This window comes from Heteronotia binoei, chromosome 8 (genome assembly GCF_032191835.1).
Source record: "Heteronotia binoei isolate CCM8104 ecotype False Entrance Well chromosome 8, APGP_CSIRO_Hbin_v1, whole genome shotgun sequence".
In the NCBI taxonomy this organism is placed as follows: domain Eukaryota; kingdom Metazoa; phylum Chordata; class Lepidosauria; order Squamata; family Gekkonidae; genus Heteronotia; species Heteronotia binoei.
The window spans coordinates 55,230,925-55,249,809 of record NC_083230.1 but is presented as its reverse complement, the minus strand read 5'-3'; the positions used below and the strand labels follow the sequence as shown (position 1 = coordinate 55,249,809).

Genomic DNA, 18,885 nt, shown 5'->3' with positions numbered 1-18,885 from the left:
CCCTCTCCAGCCCCACCCACCTCACAGGGTGTCTGTTGTGGGGGAGGAAGGTAAAGGAGATTGTGAGCCGCTCTGAGACTCTTCGGAGTGGAGGGCGGGATATAAATCCAATATCTTCTTCTATCTTCTTATCTTCTTCTACAATCACTTATTTCTGAGTAGACAGGTATTGGACCAAGCTGCATACTTGCCTTGAAATTTTTTCTAATGGGTTTTGCCCATTTAAAACTTTCAAGACCTTCAACCAGGGATGGCATCAAGGGTTTGGACAGTTGTCTCTCCTGTTGCCTCTCTTCCCAGACAATGGTAAGGGTCTGGGATGGGCTCCCCTTCCCAACAATTGCAAATGAGGAGAGGGGTGGGTTTACGTGGCTGCAGCTACATCCTGCTGCTGGCCATTAACCCTTCTGAGTGACATAACTTCCCTTCCCTGTCTGCCATCCATGAAAACTGGCAGCAGAGAAATGCAGCAGCAAGTGCCACTACTTGCCATCCTGAGGGCAATGCTATTCTCCTCCTTGCTTTGCTGTCTGAGGCAACTCAAAGCAGCAGCCTCAACCTGTGGGCAGGCAAGTATCACCGCTACAGCCAGCTGTTTGTGAATCTTAGTCTGATTACAGACCGACACTTTGGGCCGACTCAGAGACGCCTCTGAAGTCGGCCCAAAAAATCCCTTCACACGTTCACATCTGCCGGGCGTCCCCATCCGTCCTTCCGGCCGCTCCATCCGGCTCAAAAAGCAACTGCTTAAAAAGCAGTCGCAAATATTTGAGGCGGCGGGTAGTCACAGAAATGCTGTCTGGAAGCAGGTAGGCGGTCGTTGCTGACGGGAGCATGTGGAAGTGGCGAGCTGCGGGATCCACTTCCGCAGGTTTTTTTTTTAAAGGAACTAGTCGTGCGCTGATGTGCGCATGCACTCATGGCATAGAATGCAGCTGATATCAGGGCCATCATCAACATCCACATGGCTGCTGTAGGAATAAATACCCCTCAGAGATTTCTGGCGGCTGCTCCGGGCGAAGATGGCTGTAGTCAGAGAGCCTGGTTGGAGGAGAGAGGAGGTTCTGGCTCTCTAGCCTCTTGGGGGTGGCCAGAGGTGCAGGCGTGCCTAAAGCAGAGCCACCGCAACTTCAAAATCTTTGAGGACATTGCCGGGGATTTGGCAACTCAGGGTCACTCCCATTCCCCTGCAGAATGCAGGAGAAAGACTAAAAACCTCCAGATGGAGTATAAGGACACTCTGGCGTCACGGCTGGGAATGACCAGAGAAGGTGTCCCTATTACGAAGAGCTGCATAGAATTCTTGGGGGCAATGCCACTATGAGCTCACAGAGGGTCCGGGACAGCTTCCCTTTGCAGAGCAGGGCAGCCACCAGCAGCTCACAGAGCTGCCTGCAAGGCGGGGCCTCTAAATTGAACACTATAGTTCTAAACTACTATAGGACTGAAGTGCTATAGCAGCACCATTGAGATGCATTGACTAAATGGAGTCAATGGGATCAATGCCTCTCAATGATGCTGCTATAGCACTTCAGCGGACATTTTAAACAGCACACCACAGCAATTCAGAAGTGCAATGAAGGGGTTGAAAATAGAAAAATGCAGTTTCAAAAGCGGCTCAACCATGCTTTGCTAACCTAACGCAAATAGGTTTGTATGAACAGGTAAATAAATTTAGCTAGCAGCTGGTTACTAAAATGGGTCTGTCTGAAATGATAGGAAAAAATCCATTAGCAGCCAGTTACTAAAATGGAATACAAAGGCAGTTTGAGCATGTGACTGCAGCTGCTGCTTTAGAAAAAGTATTTCCTGGTCTGTGAGAAAAGGGAAAAGGTGTCTCCTAAGAAGGTCCTTGGGCAGCCCAATCCAGACATGGCAGCCAGCCATGGCATAACTGCCACGCCGCTAGTAGACTTCCTGAGGACTTCAGCAAGCTGGAGCGTGGGGAGGGGAGAGGCGTAGTTTGCCATGAGGGAGACGGTCACCATGGCAATGCTGCTGGCATAGACACGCAAGGGAGGCAGAGGCAGTCGGAGGGGAGGGCCAGCCCAACCCCCACCCCCCACTGGCCAGTCCTGGCGCATGCGCTGTGGCTCTTGACAGTCAGGGATGAGGAGAGACAGCCCCAGAGAGGCTGATAGCCATCCCCAACCCTCCCCCAAACAGAGAATGGAGCCGATGATGGGCAGACCATCACAGGCAAAGGAGAGACGTCCCACCAACACAGAGAGGGAACAGGAGTGAGGCTGGGCATGTGCACACGAGAAGCCTGGCTTGGTGGGGGCGGGACAGGCCCGCACGGGACCACGGAGAAGTCATCAATCCCCTCACACACACAAACCGCTGTCAGAGGGAACGTGCAGCAGATGCCAAGCAGGAGAGACAACAGAGGGCACAGCTCAAACTTTATTTTTCCCGAACAGAGTGCAACAGTCTCCCTGGTGCACGCTGGGCAGTCTTGCCGTGGGTGGGGCTCCATTCCGAGCGGCGGGCAAGAACAGCTGAAGAAGTGGGGTGGTGGTGAAGTGACGCACTCAGAAGCCTCTGTGTTGAAATCCCACCTGCAAAATGGAGATAGAGATCAAGAGCACCTGCAGGGGCGGCGGCTGGAAGAGCAGGCTGCGTTTCAGCCGGGCACTCTCTTAAAGGGACAGTCTCTGACCCACCTCGCAATGGGGCAGCTGCCACAGACACACACCCCGTGCCCTGCCAGGGGTTGGGAACGTGGCAGAGGGCAGACCAAGGGAAGGCAGCAGGCAGCAGCACAAGGGAGTGGGGTCAGCAAATGCCCCTGCCTGAGTCCACTGCCCGGTTCATGTGCCAGAGACGCTCACACACCAAGCGGCTGAGAGTGATGGGAGGGGGAGGATGGTGGGGGGCACAGTGGAACTTACCCAGCCACGGGCGACAGTCCTCGCTCGCATGCAGAGCCTCCACGAGCCCGGAAACTGTGGAGACCTGGAAACAAGAGCAGTTAGCCCCAGGGGAGAGACCTCGCTCTCCCCCTCACAAGTCAAAGATACTGTCAGAGCTACAACGCAGTGAAAAACCCGTCACCAGCGTGCCTGCCTGTCCCTCGTTCTAAGTCAGCATGGCTGGAAGCTCACCGGCAGAGCCCCTCACCATGTGCTCCTCCCCCTAACAACTGAGTTGCACAAGGCAGAGCAGAAGTATTTCTAGGAGGGGGGGCACGGCAATTGGCTGCTGTGGAGGGGGCTTGCCAGCCCAGGGCACAAGGGGATTGGTGAGGCTCCCGCTCCCTAAGGCGGGGACAACCTTTGTTTTTTGTTTCAATTAGTGCCTATGGGATATGCCGCCGTTTTCACGGGTGTGACTGTATGCCTCTCGGGGAGGGCATGTCATAGCCCAAAGTCCTTAGGGAGCTGCCGAAGCCTGGCCGCGCCCCTGACTCCTCACCCTCTTCCGCCGCTGTGTTCCACTCCGCCAGACTTACGCCTCCACTCAGGCGCAGCCCTCAGGCGCCGCTGCACTCGGGCGGCACTCGAGCGGAGCTGTGCTCACGTAACTCCCCTCCACTGTGGCGCTGCCGTTCTTCCAATGGTGTATGTGCCACTTTCACCAACGTAGCAGTAAGTCCACTCCCAAAGCACTTTCGCCTCCCCCCTCTGGATTGTGCTGTTAATGTTCTATTTTTGGAAAGCTGCCCAGTTAATTGGAAGCAGCTTTTTTGTTCAATTAGTTAATTGATCAACTTAACTGATTATACACCATTAATGGTTAATCATGTCATACTTTCCCCTCAGACTGATTGCTGAATATTTGTTTGCAGTATGCAGTGTCACAAAGGTACCAAACATTTCAAAGAGATGGCTGTTTCAACAGTGTTCAGGAAGTCTTCCTACTCTGCCTGCAAATAAAAGACTGAAAATTTGCTTGGTATGCATGCAAGAACTAACAACCAAACCATCAGCAAGATCTGCAGATTTTGTACTTCAGAGACCAAATTGAATATTCATGTGTGTTCTTTCAAAGCCCTCCAGGTTAGAGTTGAATCTAATATACCGGAGCTGTAACCTTTTCTCAATTACAAGGATATGAAAACTTCTATATGATTCATTGGACACTAGGAAATTGTAATGGAGAAGATCATCTGTATAGCTCACATAACCAAATCATTCAAGAAAAGAGTCTCGTGGTGCCCCAAGTAATTGAATTTTAAAGGACAATATAACCTACAAAAGCAATATGATCATCTGGTACGTTAAATAGCCCATTTCCAGCAAACTGGCTGTGTGTGAAATAATCATAACCTTCATAGCAGGAAGAGAAATGTAAATTTCTCAGGGATATATAATCATCTGAATAGCAAAGTACCACTCAAAAGGGAAACACACTTATAACAAGACACTACCTTCACTGTAGCGTCTCCAACAGATTAATCTCTCTACTACTGAGTTTCAAGAAGGGAAAAAGGTTACAATGATCAACACTGTGTAATGTTTGCCCTGTAAAATTCACTATGTGGGGCTGACTTTCATAACTGTTAGCTTCAACAATGGTTCCCAGTGTTAGAGTGGGACCTGGAGTTTTCCCAGAATGACAACTCCAGGCTGCAGAGATCATGTCCCCAAAATGGCAGCTTCAGAGGGTGGACTGTATGCTTGTAAAGAAACTTCAGGTTAAAGGGGACTGAGAGAAGGATGGGACTGCATTTAGCTGGATTCCGTTTACATGTCATGAAAATTGATTTTTCTTAACGGGGGGGGGGGGGCGCAAAAGAGGATTTTGAGAGGGGTTTTTTATGTGGAGTAGAACATGGGAGAACAACCAGTTATACCAGCATAAATATTTAGGATCAAAGGGTTAGTATGACATACAGAACATATGCATAAGGAAGCCTACAAATGATGAAAGGAGGGAGAAGAAGGCCAGAGGAACGTGATATGGAGGACATTTTAATTTAAAGGTTGATAGTAAGAGGAAGTGGTAGGGTTGTCAACTCTGGGTTGGGAAATTCCTGGAGATGTAGGGGTAGAGCCTGTGGAGAGCAGGGATTGGGAAGGGGAGGAACCTCCGGAGAATACGATGCCATAGGGTCCGCCCTCCAAAGCAGCTACTTTCTCCATGGGAACTGATATATGTCATCTGTCAGTCAGCTGTAATTCCAGGAGACCTCCAGGAAAGGGGGAGTTGGAGAAGCTGACTTTTGAGCTGCACATGGTGTCACAGGATATCACATCCCTGTTGAGATATTTCTTCTACGCTCCCCAAGCACCATCCTTAAATCTTCAGTAATTTCCAAAACATAGTATCTAGACTGCTGACTGGCATTTCTTACAGAAAACACAGTTTCTGGCTTTGAGAGAACAATACTGGCTTCCAGGGATTTTTTGTTATTTTTTAAAAAAAACCCAGCAGGAACTCATTTGCATATTAGGCCACACACCCTGATGCCAAGCCAGCCAGAACTGTGTTCCTGCTAAAAAAAAAAAAAGCCCTGCTGGATTCCATTTCACCTCCAGACTTAATTCAAGACCAAAGTTTAAAACCATATAGATGATCTGAGACAAGGGTGTTTGAGAAATTGTTGACACCTTTCTGAACCTGCCAATCAACTGTAATCCACTTGGGAGGTTCTTTACCCCATGTGCCAATATCAGCATAGCCAGAGTGGAGAAGCTGCCAAAGCCTAGTTCTACTGGTGGAGCCCCCAGTCACTGCCCCTCACCCACTCACCTCCCCTGCTGCCCACATGCTTGTTGTGAGCTTTCCCACCTGCCCAGGGCTCTTTTTCTAGCAGGAGCTCCTCTACATATTAGGCCACGCCCCCCTAATGTAGCCAGTCCTCCAAGAGTTTAGAGGGCTTTTAGTACAGGGCCTACTGTAAGCTCCAGGAGGATTGGCTACATCAGGGGGGCATGGCCTAATATGCAGATGAGCTCATGCTAGAAAAAGAGCCCTGCCTATGCTTCCAGCTGCACATACTGCACAGCACAGTCAGGGAAAGGTGGGTGAGCCCTGAGAAGTCGGGAAAATGAGCAAGTGGTGGACAGAGGATGAATAGATAAGCCAACAGGGCAGGAGAATGCAAGGGGGGTGGGCAGGGAGGTATGAGTGGGGTGCACAATGGCAATTGGAGGGGTCCCCATGCCCTCTTTGCCCAGGGCCCACTGAAACTTGGAACTGCCCCATACCACCATCAGAGGTAAAGTGGTTGTCTAGTGTAAATAGAACCTTCTCAGTGCTGGCTTGTTGGCTGAGGAATTCCCTCCCTATCACAGCTCACTTACCAGCAGTCAGAATCTTTTATCTTTGTCCAGACTTCAGGGGAATTATTTTATCTCCTTTGCCCCAGTCTAATAACTATTTCAGTTCCCTCTTGTTAGCTTTTTGCTGACTGAAGATTACATGCTGGACTTTACTTAAGAGGTTTAAATCATATTTTTAAGCTGCTGTTTTGGGTTGACTCAGGGTGCGTTCACACTACACTAAATGTGTTTTGCAACTGGATTTTTGCTATTCTTACACAGTAAAAATTCAGTTGCAAAACACATTTAGTGTAGTATGAACACATCTTTAGACTGCTGTGATGGGGGGAGGAGTTGTGTGTGTTGGAAGGAATGGACTGTGCAATATCACTTAATGGTAGCACAGAAGGGGATGGATGGTGGCTCAGTGGTAGAGCATCTGCCTGGTAAGCAGAAGGTTCCAGGTTCAATCCCCAGCATCTCCAACTAAAAAGGGTCCAGGCAAATAGGCTTGAAAAACCTCAACTTGAGACCCTGGAGAACTGCTGCCAGTCTAAGTAGACAATACTGATTTTGATAGACCAAGAGTTTGATTCAGTATAAGGCAGCTTCATATGTTTATATATGTTCATATGTTCAGACATTGGAGCCTCGGAAGAGGGCAATAGAGAATTAGTGTAAAGGTAGATAGGATGCACTCTGGCCTTTCCTTTGTTCACTCCTGCTGCTGTTCCTTTGTTACCCAGAATGCTATTCTCAGTAGTTCCTTTCTTTTGGTCACTTCCCTTCTCTCTCCCTCTGTCCACTATGAAGGCTCAGCATGCTTCTTCTATACTATCTCTCCTTTACTGTCAATGAAGAACTTCTATTCCAAGTAAAATGCCTAAATGTGAACTTATTCCTCAAGCAGTGAGGCTATGGAATTCTGTGAAACTCAGCTCTGCTTTCAGTGTGTTCATATCATTTAAACCCTTTTGAGTAAACATTTTATGGTTATTTAAAATCTCTTCTATAACTCCAGTATATGGTTAGTTCTGCGCATATAGTTGGGCAACTGACAGTGAAATCCTAAACAGAATTAAACCATTCTAAATATGTTGCAGCCTCTCAAAAGCAGCCTCTCAGCATTCAAGGAAGCTTCAGAAGCAGAGTCCTTTGCTGACACTTTGATAATGGAATTTTTGAAGTAGATTTACAATCTCTGAACCTGAATAGGTATGCATATGTACAAACAAATATTTTCTTAGCCCTTCCCCAGCAAACAAAAGCCAAACAGGCCCATAGCTACTATGGGATCCACAGGGTCTCAGCCCCTCCACCATACTCTCCTGGAGACTGCCTAGCCCCACCATTTACAACCACCGCCACTTTCTCAGGTTGGTGGGGTGGCAGCTGCTTTGGCCCCAAGTCCAGTTCTCTGCCTAATGGGCACTTTTCTCTGCTCCAGTTGGTGGGCTGTGGCAGTGGAGTTGCCACGTGTGCGAGGTGGTGGACAATTTGCTTGTGTTCAGGCATGGCGTGGGTGTAGAACTGCTGGTGGAGGGGCCCACCTTGCCTTCAAGAGCACTGACAATGAACCAGCAAGCTAGCTGAGAGGGAGGGACTTCCTCCCAACCCCACCCCTCGCCAGGGCAGTTTGGTTGCACAGCCTCGTGGCTGGCCCCACGGAGGTGCCTGAAGGCTGCTTTCCAAGCCAATGCAGTGGTGGCCCATTTTTCCGAGGAGAAATGGCGGAGAGCGATCCCCCAATCTTTGCCTTGAAACTAACTGCAACAACAAATGAACACGCTTGTTCGGTGGCCTCTTAGGACTCCAACTTGGGAATTGTAGTTTTAATTACCTTTGCTATGGTTGCAGTAAGTGCCTAAAATTGCAGTTTCAGTGTTGAGTTCTCGATAAGCATACAGAGGATCTTGTGAAGTGTATATTTCGTTACCAGAGATTTCTTTAAAAAGAAAAAGGTTGAATAACGCATCTTACTGAACTGAATTTGCTGTACACGATTTTGTATTAGCCTTTTTAGTTAATATGAAAATGTACATAAAACCCACATTCATAACACAATTTTTAGGGAGGGCCGAATCCCACTTTTTGGCGGAAACAGCCGAACACCCTCGTTATGAAATTGGCTACTGTCTTCTCCTTTTAAACAAAGTAAGACAGAAGCCCCGCCTGAATCCCCTCTTAAGTGAAGACCGTTTAGAGCCCGCAACAGATCAAGGCCAGGTTGTGATCACAGCACCAACACAGGCAGAACTTACAAAGCAAGCGGCTTTTTTCTATAAGGCGAAATACACGGCCCATAATGCATCCCTACACAACACCCGCCCATCTCGTCACAGAGAAAAGCCGCCATCCTTTCGGGCTAAGATAGCTCCGGTGGGTACCCGTGTTGGTCTGAAGCAAAACAAAGTTTGAGTCCAGTGGTACCTTTGAGACCCTAGATCAACAACATTTAAGTGTGGCGTCCCTGTGCATGCACCCTTTCTCAGCTTATACCTTCAGCCAACTTTGTTGAGTTTAAAGGCACCACTGGACTCAGTTCTGCCTCCGCTCTAAATTTGACTGCTATTCGTTATCGAGATACCAAAAGACAGAGCGGCATCACGTCCCGCCAACAGAGAATCAAGGCGGACCCGGCCCTTCAGTGGCTGCGTGCTGAACTTCCTCCCACCTCTAGCCCGATCATAACGTTACAACAACTATCAACTGTAAAAAGAAGACTTCATTTCCCAGCGTGCTTTGTGTGCCGTAGCCTAGCTCGGCGTTTCCGGGGCATCGCTTGGACGGGACATTCCACGACGGGGTGAAGGGAACAGCATGGCTGATCCCGAGGAGGGTGGCAAGGGGATCAAGGCCCCTCGAAACAAGAAGGCTAGGAAAAGTAAGTGATTGGCATCTCCCCCCCCCCCTTCGCCGTGGAGCCTGGTAGCGCTTTATTAGAATCTGCCTGTGTGCGGATTAATTTTTATTTCGCCATTCGTCGTACAGGGCTGCATGTGCAGTTCACCGTTCTCGCAACAGCCCTTTGAGTAAGGTTGCCAACTCCGGGTTGGGAGACGTCTAGAGATTTGGGGACAAGCCTGGGGAGAGTGGAGTTTGGTGAGTGGAAGCAGCTCAGTAAGGACGTGATGCCATAAAGTCCACACAAACATATCCTGAAGCTACTGTTTTCTGCAGAGAAAACTAATCTCTGTAATTTCCAGATCAGTTCCAATTCTGGAAAAAAGTTCCAGGACCCACGTGGACGTTGGCGACTCTACTTGCGAGGGAGTTAGGCTAAGACAGAGCGGTTGGCACATGGTAACCCATTATGTGTCATAGCTGAAGAGGGATCTGATTCTCAGTTGCCCCAGGACACTTTTAATACTCTGTCCACAGTATCACACTTCATTGGGGCAGTTAGTATTCTGGGCTGGGCTGCTGCATGTAGACAGTTGGTCTGGTTGTATTTCTTTAATTCACTCCTGATTCTTCGGGTTCCTGTTCTAAAACTTCGTTTATAGACAGGTCTGCTCAGGAAGATAGTTTCACAACTGAGCAGAGTATCTTCACTTTGCTGAATTGCTATTTTTGCATTCTGTTTTTCCTCAGAAGTAAATCCCACTGATTTCAGTAGCACACATTCTTTTAGGGGTTAGGGATTATTCCACTGGATTATAATTTTAGATTTATACTTCAATCTCTTTTATTTTGTTTTTGTTTTTTTTGTAATGGAGCAGGAAATATCATTGGTCAGCTTCTCATCTTGGCTGGCAGTTGGGGTTTTGAAATGCTTCTACCTTTTTCTCATTCTCATGTGATAATTGTAAGCTGGAAAAGATTGTATTAAAATATAAATGCAGTTACTTGAACAAAAAATGAGTAGTGATGCTGTGGGGCCACCCTGTATGTCAAAGCTGTTTAAATATGCATTTAACTTGTTTGGTAAGTTGCGGTCAAGAGATCTTTAAAGGTGAGTGCTGCCAGCTGGTTTCCCACTTGCTTGCTCAGCAGGGAAAAGTAAGTCTCTCATGGACAAGCGATCAAGAGGAAAATTACCTGCTTGCCCATTCATCCTGCTAACTGCCCAGTTGTGTTTGTCCCAGCCAGAGATTGGAAGCTGACTTTCTGAAAAGCCAAAGCAGTTTGTTATTGCTGCTGCACATAGGAAAGAAAGAAAAACGATAGGAGTTGAGTATTCTGAAAGAAACTTTTGCACTGTTTTTTGTTTCTACAAGGAGACAAGCAAAAAGGGTACACATGCATTCAGTTTACTGGCACAAACCAGGTATGGCAGAGGATGGTAGAAGATGAAGGAAGAGGGTGGGTGATGGGAGCAATCTGTGGTGGAGCTCCTTACTTAAAATGATGTTTTATTGACTGAATATATTAGGAATTATGTTTGCCAGGCAAGGATGTTACATTTGATGATGTTCCAGCATGCTGTCTTGCACTGAATTTGTGTTGATGTAAGGTTTTTGAGGCACAGTCCTTTTTTCACATTGAATCTCGGTATCCAGAGCAATAGTTATGGCAATTTTTTTCTATTTATCCCATTTCTTTTTTTTTTATTCAAGTAGGGAATAGTGTTCTAGTATTTTTAAAAGCTGTGTGTTCATAACAGTAGATGAATCTGAACTTCTCCCTGTTCCTGATGGATGGAAAGAGCCACCCTTCACAAGAGAAGATAATCCTAGAGGTCTTCTGGAAGAAAGCAGCTTTGCCACACTCTTCCCAAAATACAGAGAAGCTTACTTGAAAGAATGTTGGCCATTGGTCCAGAAAGCGTTGAATGAACACGTAAGGATACCTCTGCAGGTTCACAGTATAAGGTTAACATTTCCGGATTGCTGAGAGAAGGGTTAAATTTACTGTAGTTGGTGTACAGCTTGGAAGAGAATTCTGAAATTATATGTCCATTTCCACTTCTGTAAATGCAAACAGACAGATGAGTTTATAATAATGCATTATTTATGCATTGTTATTTTTATATCATGGTGCTTCCTTCAGTATCCAGGGAGTTTTTTGAGCTTAATCATCCTGCATTGTTTTGATAGAAACATAACCCTTCCAGGGCTGGTGCTAGGCTTTCTGGTGCCCTAGGCAAATCACCCGCTAGAGCCCCCCCATTATTAAAAAATACAGGGAAAATGAAGAGTGCCAAACTTGAAACTTTCACATTTTTAATTTACTGATTTTTATTTTTATTTTTTTAAAAAATGTGATATGTTATAAAAAAATTGTGAGAATAAGTGCTTGCTGGCTACACCAGGAAAGAGGGTGGCGGGATAGGATGAGTTGGGAGACCAAGTTGTACATCGGGGAGAGGGGGATGGCTTGGCTTTGTTGAGGGCAGCTTGGTGATGGGAGATGATAAGGTGACAGTGGTCAGGAGCCAGAGTAATGCATCTGGGAGGGGGCACCCAGTGGTGCCCCCTAGGCCAGGTGGTGCCTTAGGCGACTGCCTACTTTGCCTTCTCCCACACACCGGCCCTGAACCCTGCGCATTTAAACTGCTGTTTGATAGAAATATGACTCTGATCATTTAAACTGCTACACATTTAAACTGAAAGGGTTTTCTGCCATCTTCTGGGAGTGGAGCAGGTGTCACTTGTGTGTGTGTGTGCGGGGGGGTATTTGTGAGTTTTCTGCATTGTGCAGGGTTTTGGACTAGATGACCCTGGAAATTCCTTCCAACTTTTTGATTCTGTGATGACTGTGAAGTTATTGGCTGTCGTTGTGGGCAGAATGAGTGTTTGGCAAGGAGCCTGTTAGTTTTAAAAGTTATTCCACCTTGCAACTTCTTAAGTCATTTCCACAAACGGTATTGCAAACTAGTTTCTTCAGTATTCAAGATATAGTTTGCTTGTAAAAAAATTCCCAGCTGTTTAGAAGCCATTCTGGTCTCTGTGTAAACCATTAATTGCTCTCTCTCTCTCTCTCCATCTCTCTTTTTGTTACAGCATATAAATGCAGCTTTAGACTTAATTGAAGGAAGCATGACTGTCAGCACAACAAAGAAGACCTTTGACCCTTATATAATCATCAGAGCCAGAGACTTAATAAAGCTTTTAGCAAGAAGTGTTCCATTTGAGCAGGTTTGTGTAGTTATAAATCATCATTTATACTATGCTCTACTCTCTTACACTGCTTGGATTTTATGTTCTTGTTTTGTTTAAAGTCTTATCTGTAAATTAAGGAAGATCAGAAATGTATGCTGATGTTTATTAAACACAATAATAATTTAGAATATACATGTCATAATAGTTTCTTACTGCGAAGAAAATGATTGCCGTAGTAGTCTTGCCTATTTTTCCAACTGGTTTAAATTGACTGTTCAATTTTTCCACAGGCTGTACGTATTCTTGAGGATGACACTGCATGTGACATCATTAAAATAGGGACCCTGGTGAGAAACAGAGATAGATTTATAAAAAGAAGACAAAGGCTTATTGGTCCCAATGGTTCCACTCTCAAGGTGGGCATCTTATAAATTTAGTAATCCTCAAGCCTTCAGTTTCAAGAATTATAAGCTTACCTATCTACTATATCTTGTTCTGATGTAGGCTCTGGAACTCTTAACAGACTGTTACATCATGGTTCAGGGAAATACTGTATCAGCTCTTGGTCCCTATAGTGGCATAAAAGAGGTAAGATCTCTTTTCCAGAAGAGAACCCTTTTTAGAAATCCAGCCAAGTTGTAATATTAGTTTGTCTTGTTGCTAATTGTTTTTTAATTCAAATTTTCAAGCTTCATCCATCTTCAGAATTCCAAAAAAGCCTACAGGCTCAACCAAGATTGAGACTCCTGACCTGAGCAAATATATAGCAAGCAGTTTTTGCTTTGGCATAGATGCTTACACGCAAGTGACCCTTTGTATCAACCTATGGAATCAGTTCCTGCTTGTTCCAAAATAATGGTTGATTCTAGTTGATTATTTTGGTTGATTCTAGTTCATTATTTTGGACCACTATCTTGTTCAGGAAGCTTTAACATGAGGTTTAAAAGTTGTCCTTCAACTGGTAACACAAATAAATTGTCTTGTGTTTACATTTAGGTTAGGAAAGTTGTTCTGGATACAATGAAGAATATTCACCCTATATATAATATCAAGGTGAGGCGTTTCTTTTTATGCGACAAGATATTTCTCTTAAGATTTTATTTGGCATCATTTTACTTTTAGCCTTACAGCGGCCCTGTGGCGCAGAGTGGTAAAGCAGCAGTACTGCAGTATTGTGGTCTGAACTCTCTGCTCACGACCTGAGTTCAATTCTTGCAGAACTGGATTCAGGTAGCCGACCCAATGTTTACTCAGCCTTCCATACTTCCGAGGTCGATAAAATGAATACCCAGCTTGTTGGGGGGAAAGTGTAGGTGACTGGGGAAGGCAATGGCAAACCACTCCGTAAAAAGTCTGCCGTGAAAACGTTGTGAAAGCAGCGTCACCCCAGAGTCGGAAACGACTGGTGCTTGCATAGAGGACCTTTCCTTTTTCCTTTCCTTACTTTTAGCCTTATAAATTCATCACATGAGCTACTGGTTAATCTTTTAAACCATTTTCTTGTAATTTTTTTAATTTGTTAGAAGACCAGTTTGGAAGCAAAATTCAAATAATAGAAACAGTAGTTTAATTTTTTTGACACATCACTGCTTGTATTGAAAAGCACCCAAAGCATTTTTATGCTCAGGGCTTTTTTTTAGCAGGAACACAGTTCCAGGTGGCTTGACTAGGACTTCAGCTCAAGAAAAAGTCTCCAGCAGAGGGAAGGCACTAGGCAGCCATGCGCTCCATCCTCTCTGCCACCTCCAGCTTCCAACGGGCTTGCAAAGAGAATGGGAGCTGCAGAGCCGCCCACCAGCACCTCCTCCTGAGAGAGGCCTGCCACTGCCCGCTCTGCCACACATGGCTCTCTCTGGCCGTGTTGGGAAGGGCAGAATGAGGTCTCTCATTATGCTATGTGAGAACACACATCCATGAAATGCAGCTGATGGCACTGTATTGTTCTGTGTCCGTATTTATTTATTTTTATTTTTCACGTGGAAATTAACCAACTGAATGGGTGATGTCACTTCCTGTGACATCAGAGGGTGTGGCCTAATATCCAAATGAGTTCCTACTGAGATTTTTCTACAAAAAAGTCCTGCTTACCTTAATCATTTTGTTAAAGTTACTTTTAAGATGTTGTAATAACATCTGGCATTATCTACCATAATGAACTACAATACTTTTACAGTTTTCTTCTCAAAGCCTTCTGATTTCCCTGTGACTTGAGTAGATATGACAATAGGTTGAGTTAAGAGGATGTTGTGTTCTGACTTAATGTTTGGTATTTTCCCCTGGTTGAAGACGCTGATGATTAAGAGGGAGTTGTTAAAAGATCCTGAATTAAAAAAGCAGAACTGGTGCCGGTTTTTGCCTAAATTCAAACACAAGAATTTGAACAAACGGAAGGAACCAAAGAAGAAAACAGTCAAGAAGGAATATACTCCCTTCCCACCTCCACAACCAGAGAGTCAGGTGTGTGAAAATTTCTTAGTACTGCATGGAGTAAGAGAGGTTTGAAATAAATTCATTGTCTATTATTTACTGGGAGGTATGGAAAGTGATTATCTTCAACAGGAAGCCAGTTATTTAAAAGCTTGCGTATTATTTAAAAGAAGAGTTTATGACCAAAAAGATTACTCTTTTCCTAAATGTGGGTGAAAATTAAAATAGTGGTGCCAATAAATGTCGCCATGGAGGTACAGATTCCACCTTTTGTTTAATTAGAATGCCATATGAGAAAGTACTAGAGTGTTATTTCCTTTTGCATCTCTTGTATCATGAGTCTGCAATATCCCACCATTTCTAAAATTAACCTTTCCAAAGATGTAGGTTGCCTAGTCAGAAATCTTACATTTCATTTGTTGTTACAAAAATGGATGTAATTTGAGGTATGTTAGCTATTTACTGTCAGTGACAACACTGCTAATGGTCTCTTTGATATTTCTTGGATAGTTTATGCTTCTATGTCATAAAACTCTTCCTGGTGCTTACAAACCTTTCTGTTTTCAAGGAAGCAAAAGTGAATTAGCTAGTTCCAGATATAATGTTTAAATGACTGAACAGTCACATTCTTAGCTTTAAAAATTAGGTATCAAACTTTTTTCCTTTCCCTTTTCTGTAACCTGTTTGCCTACATGAAAAAAAATTAAAAAATAGTTGTCAGACTTTTAAAATATATTGTCAAAACAATGTACACATGATTGTAATTTTTTGCTGCTATTTGTTAAAATCACAACTTCCCAAATATTCATTTAACACATATGGTTTATTTTAATCACATTGTTGATTGCTGTGTATTGAATTGGTTCTGTCTGGAAGTGTTTAAAGACCCATGAATTCTGGTACTTGCTGTTGCACATAGATGAAGTCCCCTTCTTCCCAAAGGACTTCCCGAACGAAAGAGGTGCAGAAGAGTTGATGTGCAGATCTCTTTTGTTGTTTTTTCACATTAATGTGGAGAGGAGAAAACAAACCATACACCCCGTTCTCCTCTGAAATTCTTCCCCACAGTCACAACATCTTATACCTTCCTGTAAACAAAGGCCAACTCACAGATTGGCTACACCGGTCTTTGCCTTTGACATTCTGATTACATTCATTGGTCAAATAAGTCCCATATCCCAATTTAGAAGCGTGAAATGAATAGATATCACCAGGGGGCCGCTAATCTGGACCCCCCATGCCCCACTTCCCCATACTCCCATATCTGCAGTTTCGCCCCCTTCCCTGTGCGACTCCAGTACAGGCCTCCTGGCCCAGTTCCAGGATGAGTAAGCACAGAGCTCCTGCTGTAGCAGGGAGATTTGACCTTCTCCAAGAGATAGGCTCCCGGTGACTCCCGGAGGTAGAAAGATAGCTTACTCTCCACCGAAAGATGTTTACAGAACAAATGAAGATAATGAGTCTCTGCTAAAGGGGAGTCTTCCTCTCGTATCTAACAGTAGCCCATTGTCCTTGGTTAGGACTGTGGAACCAAAATCATAGAAAAGGCCCTATAATACGTTTAAGGTGAGCTCAGCAAATATAACCCTCCAAACATGATACTCTGGACACATATATAATACTTTAAGGCAGGTTAGTGCAAATGGTCAAGATTAGTGCAATTCTATTTGGCACTCTGTCCATGCTCTAATGCAAATCTGAATCTAAGTCCAACATGACCTTCTAGTTGTTTTTTTAGTAGAAGTTCTGACAGTATTTCTCAGCATGAAAAATTATTTTTGCAGATTGATAAAGAGCTGGCAAGTGGTGAATATTTCTTGAAAGAAAGTCAAAAGAAACGTAAGAGAGTAGAGGAGATAAAGGTAAGATCTCACTGACATTTCCCAAAGTAATTTTAAAATTTGTATCTACCATATTTGTGTGTTTACAATATGAAATGTTGGGTTTCTTTTTTAAACTTAGGTAAAACAAGCAGAAGCAATAAGTAGGAAACAAGAAGAAAGAAATAAAGCTTTTATTCCACCTAAGGAAAAGCCAGTTGTAAAACCAAAGAAGGGTAAGGTTGATTTCCATGAACTTTTCCAGCCTCTGGCAGTTACTTTCAGTTTAGGTTTTTATTATTAAATTTATACCCCGCCCTCCTCACCAAGGCAGGCTCAGGGCAGCTTCAGGGATACAGGGGCTTTTTTACCATGGATTTGGTATACATAGGTGCTAGTGGAGGAGAAAGTATTTTGGCTTGCTGCCTATGGAATGAATTAACATCATGGGCTCTTGCACTTAGAGGCTGTGAATATTGGCTGTCTCATCCTTCATTCAAAAAGCTAAAGGCAACATTCAGGTCTGTTCCTTCCCCATTGCAACCTCACAGCAACCCTGGGTGATAATGTGACTGGCTGAGGGTCACCCAGTGAGTTTCATAGCAGTGTGGAAAAAAACACGTTTCTCGGATCCAGGCAGTCCAGCCATCACACTACACTGGCTTTTTAATCACTTGAAAGCAGAATAGAAAAGAGAAGGGAGTGATTTATATAGCTTATGAGTCATTCTGTCATTCAGGAAAAAGTTCAGAATGACAAACTGGAAATGTTTTTTAAAAGCTTTTAATTCCAAGGAAATTGATTACTTTTTTTTAATGAAAAAATCTAAATACTGAAATGTTCCATTTTCTTGATTGGAGCATTTGTAAATTACAGAACAGGTTCATACAAAAGATGCAAAACATGACTTCAGACAATTTCATTAAGTTGGATCTTTATCCAGCCCTCCATCTAGCACTTCAGGGTGCATTCCTGGTCTTTCCTTCTCTGTTTTATCTTCATAGCAACTCTGAAAGGTGGTTTAGCCTGAGGGTGAGACTAGCCCAAGAGCAAGCATTAGGCCAGAAAAGGGATATGAACCCAGGTCTTCCTCATCCTAGTCTGACATTCTAACCATTACATTGCATGATGCCCTCAGGCTGATAAATACTGAAGCATATTGACACTCATTGATGCTATGCCTGCCTCGGCGGGGAGGGCGGGGTATAAATAAAATTTATTATTATTATTATTATGCTGCCCACGCATTGCATTTCTCAGTGTAGATAAGAATAGTGCATGTTGAACCCTTTTGTAAAGCAGTTTGAGTGACTCTAAGTGAGAGTGTTCTTATTCCACCTGTTGTCCTCTGCTAGCCAACTAATAATCTCCATTTGGATGCACATGTAAAAAAAAAATAAAACTAGGCTAAATCTGAGAAGGCTGTGCAGTTTAGAATTTATCAAGATTTGTTTTTAATATAGATTAGGATAGGACTGTTTCAAATGTCACATGGTTGAATATTCTTGTAACCATAATGCATATCACCTGAGAGGATGGGGACCTGGTATATTAATATTGTGGACACAGGCATCAGCCACCTGTTGAAAAATAACACCAAGCTGATCTATTTTCTTAGTAAGCCTGGCATCATGTTTAAACAAGCTGACCAAGGGTAACATTTGCATCTGTTGTGTCTGAAAATCCAACCCATAATTTCCTCCACATTGTGTAGCTTCTTCAGAAACAAAAATTGATCTTGAGGCTATTAAGGAAAAGGTGAAAAAGGCAAAGAAGAAGAAGTTGGGAGCACTTCCTGTTGAAGAAGTTAAATTAAAAATTGCAGTGGATGAAAAGAAAAAGAAACGGTTTTTAAAGAACTAGAGCATTGCCTTTTCCACGGTGGGAAGAATCTATCGTCCAGATTGATGACTGTCATTTCTGGCATCATCGTACTGCCACTGAAACAAAACATTGAAAAACATTAATCTGTCACCTTCTCATACTGGGAAAATGTGGCAGTTGAAGGAGTACAGGAAATAGCTGGCAGAATCTTCTGTTGCATACTGGAGATCATGGAGAGCAAAAGCTTGCAGATTCACAGTATCCATGAGAATATGTTCCAGGCATAAAGATTTTGGATGAAGACTTTTGCTTGCACAATGCCATCAATGAGGATTCTATTCAGCTTGTGAATACTATCTGAACAAACACAATATCATTGTATCATTGTTTTGACTTTTGCAAATGGAGTTTCTGTGAAACTGTAAAAAGAAATAATTTTATATAGAGAGATGTTAAATCTTTTTTTCTTGGAAGTATAAAAGTAAACTGGTATGTATATAAGTTTTAGGATGCTAACATAAATAACTTTTACTAGCCTAGTAAATTATGTTGATATATGTA

The 18,885-nt window shown here is 43.9% G+C and overlaps 1 protein-coding gene and 1 pseudogene across 2 annotated transcripts; both read left to right on the top strand.

The window, feature by feature from the left end:
- The window catches only part of LOC132575721 (succinate dehydrogenase [ubiquinone] iron-sulfur subunit, mitochondrial-like), a 21,655-nt pseudogene extending 12,636 nt beyond the window's left edge, over positions 1-9,019 (top strand).
- On the top strand, positions 8,567-18,885 carry KRR1 (KRR1 small subunit processome component homolog). Of its 2 annotated transcripts, XM_060245104.1 has the most exons (10): positions 8,567-9,093; positions 10,816-10,991; positions 12,155-12,289; positions 12,544-12,669; positions 12,758-12,841; positions 13,250-13,306; positions 14,540-14,710; positions 16,465-16,542; positions 16,643-16,736; positions 18,215-18,885. In XM_060245104.1, the coding sequence occupies exons 1-10, from the start codon at positions 9,030-9,032 to the stop codon at positions 18,361-18,363; spliced, it is 1,134 nt and encodes a 377-aa protein (XP_060101087.1). In that variant the 5' UTR covers positions 8,567-9,029; the 3' UTR covers positions 18,364-18,885. The 2 variants fall into 2 exon arrangements, with proteins under 2 accessions (XP_060101087.1, XP_060101088.1); XM_060245105.1 differs by lacking the exons at positions 12,544-12,669; positions 12,758-12,841 and having other exon boundaries at positions 8,959-9,093.